Raw genomic sequence first — 6000 nt, forward strand, 5'->3', positions numbered from 1 at the left:
GGACATTCTGTCAGAAGAGTACGATAGGCACCGGTAATGATGGCGATAGCTAGACAACTACACAGTACCGCTGAGAAGAGCAACAAAGCTCGGTCCACGTTAACATCACTCTTCCTTCTCGTCCTCATTGTCGTAGCGGCCTAGGCGACCTAACGGGCTCACCATAAAGACATCTTCCCATCTGCCGCTAGCTGCCTTGCCATCCCAATCACCACCGCTGTAAAGAGGGAGGCGAAGTTTTCCCGTACAGTTCTCGTCGATAAAGCGGCAGACCTTCTGCATGTCGCCGACGGTGAAATCGTCCATGAACCACAGCATTGTCCGGGGAACATCTGCGGGACTAAGACGCCGAGAGGCCGTAGTACTCGGGGTTGCCACAGAGGATGCTCGCAAGCTTTTCCGTCTCGACGGGGGCTGTGCATGAGCAGACGAGGTGGCTCCAAAGGATATAGCGCCCACGGCAAGATTGGATTGCCTAGTTGAGGCAAAGTTGGATTTAGGCGTCATTTGGGATGGTATGGGACTGTCGACAGAGGCTTGTAATTGTGCTTTCTTGGAAACGGACGGCTTGGGTACAGGCGACTTGGTGGCAGGTGTCGAGTCATAGCGGGAGGCTGTGGATGATGTCAGTGATCAAGTAGGAACGGCAGAGCATGCGGGCGAGAGCATACATCGTCTGCGCTTGTCGGCGACTGATTGCGGCTGATCGTTCAAGCTGTCTCGCTTGCGCTTCGTGGTTTGCTTTGTGGCAGACATGGGATTCTCAGCGGCAGATTTGACGCCGGCCTTGGCGAGTGCAGCGTGGACATTATCCTCTGCTTGCGGCATGGGTCCCAAGAGGGCGGCCTTTGCACTGTCGTCATCCACGTATCCGCAGTAGTCGGTCATCACATCAGGAGCATCAACACGCATCTTCACGGCGGGCTCCCAGGAGACATCCTCCCCTTCTTCCGAGTATCCTAACCACTGGACGAGCACCTGCCATTGGCCGCGGACACGACGGTGTCGCAAGAATCTGTAGGGATGGTAAAGCTCTCCGATACCGAGAACATCCTGCCGTGTTCTGCCTTTGAAGCTCGCCCAGTAGTCGAAAAGAAGACTGGGTCTATGTTCCTGGACGTCCCACTCGGATATGTCCTCGCGAGTGCCCTTGACGAGGACGGTGAGGGTCACAAGAGCCGTGTCGGGATCGAGGGAGTGCGAGACAATTTTCTTGATGGCATCGTAGCGGAGGTCTGCTGCTGAGAGGGTAAATAGTTAACATGGATCAATCAAGAGTCGTGAAATGGTCTGTGTGCTTAGGAGGAGAGGGAGGGAGGGTGGTGCACCACGCAGCGCGGCGCGCGGCGCGCGACGCGAATGACGTGAGCGGATCGATCTCGCACCTTCTTTCTCGACAGACTTGCTTGAGTGTTTGTCTCGAGGCATGGCTGCAGCGACAGGGCCTAGATATACAGCAGCATATAGTTGGCGACGGTCTGGAAGTGAAAGAAATGGCGTAAAAAGGTTGGGCAACGAAACAGCGATCGCGTGTGAGAGCGATAGAGAGGAAGACAGGCAGGCGCGTTTCGCGTTCCGTTGTGGGCTTGGCTTGGTGTGAACCCCTGCTGGTCTTTTCTGGGGTCGGAGGCCGGCACCGCTGTGGGGCTCAGCCCGGCCTGTGCTATTGGGCATCGCTTGAGATACAGCCGTAACGTAGGGTGGTGGGTAGGGAGTGGCCGTTTCAAGAGCAAGAGTCTCTCCCACTTCGCCGTCTTGGGAACGCTCAGCAAGCAGCCGTCACATCGTGAAGAAAACCCCGGGATTGAAGCAAGAAGCTATGTGTCCTACTGCAAAAGAAATCAAGCAAATAAATGGCAGCCGCTGTTGTGGCAGTGTTGCGTCACAAAGTCTGAATAGCAATGTAGACATAATACCCAATCGTCTTGCGTGCACCTTGCATCTGTTGGCTGCGGCACTCTACCGGTCGATTTGACAATATTCTAATATCGTCTCTATGCTGTCTATGTCTAGGTTGTAGTCTGTGCTCTATGAATCGTGTCTCGTGTCTCGTATCTCGTGTCATTAGCAGCCCCCCCACGCCCTGCATTTACATCTATCACGAGTTTTCCCCCTGAAACGTCGCCACTCGTATCACGCCCACCGGATGTCGAGAAGCTTGTACCCGCTCTCATCGCCACGTCCGACACCGGTACGCTTTTGCAGTTCTTCTGAATGTACAATCACAAGCCTCTTCCCATCCTTCCCTTTGGGGCCATCGACTGCTGTGAAGGCGGCCTCTACGCTGTCGCTGACCCCATTGAAACGGCCATTCTGGCGAACCGTAACGAGAAGCCAGAAGACGCCGTTTGGTGCCAGCAGGCACGATGCGCAGTTGCGCAGCCATACCGCATGCTCGGGGGCATAGATGACGTCGGTCGCAACAAGAATGTCAGCTGGGATATCCAAAGGCGCTTGCAGAACGGGCGCGGACCAGTCGAGAGCTGCTGTCTGCACATGATTCGTATCCGGCACCGGGAAATTGAGCGCGATATTGGACCGCAGGTTGTTAAGCACTGACGGGTGATAGTCTGTGGCGATAATGGTTGGAAGAGGAGCTCCAAGATGAGGCAACATGTTCCCAAGCATCAGGCTGACAAGTCCCGTGCCTGCCCCAAGTTCAACGATGCGCGGCGATAGACCGAGTGCGGGCTGCGATAGCCCGAAGCGGGCAGGTGAAGCGCACATGATTTCCGACATCAGAATCGAGGCGCCCCAGCTTTGAAGGCCGACGTCGTCCGGATCGGCCGAGTTCGTGCCAGCCAACCTATCGTTGAGCCGTACTGTGATCGGGACGCTTGCGTTCGGTGTGTCAGCGTCGGATACCATGAGCTCGAAGGCGAACTCGCGGGCATAGTCTTGGTCCTTGTCGTCTTGGTCGGCGCCAGTCTGGGGGACGGCGAAAAAGGTTGCGAGCACACACGAAGCCTGGTCGAGGGCTTGTTGGCATGCCTCTTCAGACTCAAAACAGGGAAGACTCTCGGCCCGGGCGATGAACCCGGTCAGCCAGCGCTCGGCGAAGCTGCGCTCGAAAGCGTCAACTTTAAGCGCGGCGATGTGGTGATCGACGCCATCGATCTCTTCGTGGTCGTCGTCTGTCTCCGACACATAACCGGAGTCGACCAGCGGCTTGTTATGGTGAGCGAGCCTCCGAGACTCGGGTGTGAGCTGGAAGGCGACGGAGACCGGTAGCGAGCAGTAAATTGCTGAGAGACTCTGCAGGGCCGACGTGATGTCGGCTTCGGAGAGCTGCTCGAGGGTCCGCAAGGGCGGCAGGCTGCTCGAGGGCGGCAGCGGGTGCGCTGATGGTCTCATCTGGCCCGTCTGGTCCCGTCCCCTCTCGGCCGGCGCGGCGCAGCGGTTGTGCTCTAGACGGTGGGTTGTAAGGGTCGGATAAGGAAGAGGTGAGAGTGAAGTGAGTCAAGGCTAGAACGGAGGAGAAGCGGTTAAGAGCTAAGACTCGGCGCCATAGGGCAATGTCCCCTGGCTTTGTTTATCTTAGTGCGTCTGCGCCACTCATAGGGGCCACTTTCCTAAATGAGGGCATCATGAAAATTTTTATTTGCCCTATCCCTGCGCTGTTAGCCGAAACAGGAGTATCGGTAGGTATTTCAAGACCAAAAAGGGTACAATGAATCAACAGATTAAGAATCTTTTTTAATCATTTTATAGATAAGTCTTATAGGTGATTAAAGTAGCAGAGGTAGCATTCAGTTACACTCTGCCGGTTAAGTATGTACATAGTAGGCTGCACAAATACTATTGAACTGCAGGCCAGGGTGTGGCTGCGTGGCGCAGCTGCTGAATGCGGTTAAGGACGGCCGGCTATGGACCTTTTTCGGCAAAAGCCAAACACCCGCCCTTTCGGAGTTCTCGCTTGATCGAATTGAAACCCTTGACGGGAATGCGCCAGCTTCCTGGAAGAAGGATAGCATGAGACCGACGGTAGTATTTCTTCTCCCTAAAGACTGGGATAAAGATCGGAAACCAACATCTTCAAGTTGGTTAAACCAATTTCGGTGGTATCCGCCCCCCCGCCCCCCCGGTATCCCACCGGACATTCGGATTGGCTAAGCCAGCTGTCCCTGGCTAATAACGCCCGTCGCTGCAATGCTATGAACGTTATATCCCTGGATGTTCAGGAAGTGCGGGCAATTTTCTGAGACGAAATAAATACGTAGGAAAATGCGGTTGTAGAAGACACTACCGAGGCCAACCGATCCCGTCCCGTAGTATCCCCCTCCCCTGGATGCATCACAGGTCGCTGGGAATCCGTATTCCAGAATGCGTTCTTTAACATCTGACTGCCTGATCATTATGTAGGATTTCAGGAATTGAATAACTCTTGTGTTAGATATAACTATAACGGTACAAGCAAAATATAGACTTTGTTTCGGCGTAGGTTGTATCTAACCCGCCTTAACCTCAGATATCGCTATACATTATGTGGGAAAAAGGACTTCGAGTGTCAATTTCTAATGATCGCCTGGTTCTGACGGTGCTAGGTGTGTACTGAGGAGACCTTGTGCCTTTTCTTCAAATGATGACTAGGCCTGTGGCTTGGAGGAGGCCGTAGACGAGATGGACGCCCCTTGTTTCCCTTTATTGCCTGAAGGATGACACCTACGAGCCGGCTAGGATGGCGCAATGCTTCTTCTGGGTACCAAGACAAGGTAGAAGGAAGTGTTGGCCCTAAAAAGCTTCTGCTTATTAAGGCTGGCGCTGCTCTTTCGAGGGTTCGCCTGTTGTAGGGTTTGCCGTAACTTCTAATGCAAAAAAGGCCATGTTTTGGGCATTGCTTATCTTCATCGCATCCGGAATGTTTGCGCAGCTATTACTCCTTTAGCTCCTATTAAAAAGATCTCTGCAAAGTACGGATACATACCAGTGATAGTGGTAGCAAAGCTTACTAACATCGTTTGGAGCTGGAGCTAGATTTTTGGCGTCGATGCATCGTCTTTCCTTCCCAACAATAGCAGAAATGTGTTGCACTTCGTGTAACAGGGCAAAACCCGCAGAGAGACTGGCTTCGTCCTTGGACTTCCGCCACGTTTTAATCATAGTTTTGTGAGACTTCTTCAAAAAAAACCCTCTGCACAGAAGGATTACATTACCGGCCCATTTGTGACCTTGGTGCTGATGTCCATCCTCATAAACCATAGCAATTGTACCACTGGAACAAGATTCATCATTCTCAGCAGCGCACGTAAATGTAAGCCCCGTTGGACTGAGATTGTCGTTATACCATTGAGGGACTCGGTTGGTTGGGCCCGGCCATTTCATCTGCCGAACTGCATCGAAGTTATTTTTTCGTATCGCATCTCTAGTTGCAGGCTTCGAATTATCCTCTTTATTGGATTTTAGCATATACACTGCCATATAAGTAAGAGTGACCTACTGCCAAACCACAGACGGTATGCCTGAGAGAACTCAGAACCAGGCTTGCCAAGTACAGCTGAAGCTTTCCCGGCTAAATATCGAGCCTCGGTTATAGCTCTTTCCAAAGCAATGATCTGACTCTCGCTACAGCCAAAAGGGCTGTTCTCTTGTTGGTCGATGACGTAATTGCCAGTGATGTCTCGTTTGTTATATTGAAGACGGGGGTTTTGGCTGTGGACCCTAAAACCTAAGCAAAAGGGCAAAAAAGTGAAGAGAAAGAAATATGAACAAAACAGTTGCATTTTGAAAAGGCAGAGTAGATATTAATGCAGTCAAACCAAGAGGCAGCAGGTTACTATTGGTTTGTTTGCTGTGTAAACCTCTTCAGCAGTTCTACCTCTCCTTTTAAATGCTTTCGGTGTCTGTTTAGCTAGGAAGACTGATGGTATGCTTGTCCAGTCTTAAGATCATCACTAACGTAATTTAATACCATTTATGCGTAATTAATTACCTTTGCATTGATCATCATATGATCCTACACGAGGTTGTCGGAAAGAGGGTTTTGCTTGGAACCTTCAGCTT

The 6000-nt window shown here is 52.1% G+C and overlaps 3 protein-coding genes across 3 annotated transcripts; all 3 read right to left on the minus strand.

Moving 5' to 3' along the window:
• Window positions 1-105: 105 nt before the first annotated feature.
• Window positions 106-1428, minus strand: CDEST_05947 (Putative chromo/chromo shadow domain, Chromo-like domain superfamily protein; the record flags this gene model as incomplete). The annotated part of the gene is made up of 3 exons (XM_062922106.1): window positions 106-614; window positions 672-1235; window positions 1386-1428. 3 exons carry the CDS (start codon window positions 1426-1428, stop codon window positions 106-108), a joined length of 1116 nt encoding a protein of 371 aa, XP_062778157.1.
• Window positions 1429-1925: 497 nt separating this feature from the next.
• CDEST_05948 (Putative lysine methyltransferase, S-adenosyl-L-methionine-dependent methyltransferase superfamily) lies at window positions 1926-3564 on the minus strand. The gene has a single exon (XM_062922107.1). The coding sequence runs from the start codon at window positions 3352-3354 to the stop codon at window positions 2134-2136; it is 1221 nt and encodes a 406-aa protein (XP_062778158.1). The 5' UTR covers window positions 3355-3564; the 3' UTR covers window positions 1926-2133.
• Window positions 3565-4749: 1185 nt separating this feature from the next.
• On the minus strand, window positions 4750-5759 carry CDEST_05949 (Putative metallopeptidase, catalytic domain superfamily; the record flags this gene model as incomplete). Its single annotated transcript, XM_062922108.1, has 3 exons — window positions 5438-5759; window positions 4925-5411; window positions 4750-4879 (listed from the first exon to the last, which is right to left on the minus strand). Exons 1-3 carry the CDS (start codon window positions 5718-5720, stop codon window positions 4750-4752), a joined length of 900 nt encoding a protein of 299 aa, XP_062778159.1. The 5' UTR covers window positions 5721-5759.
• Window positions 5760-6000: the final 241 nt, after the last annotated feature.

This window comes from Colletotrichum destructivum, chromosome 4, assembly GCF_034447905.1.
Source record: "Colletotrichum destructivum chromosome 4, complete sequence".
Classification (NCBI taxonomy): Eukaryota; Fungi; Ascomycota; class Sordariomycetes; order Glomerellales; family Glomerellaceae; genus Colletotrichum; species Colletotrichum destructivum.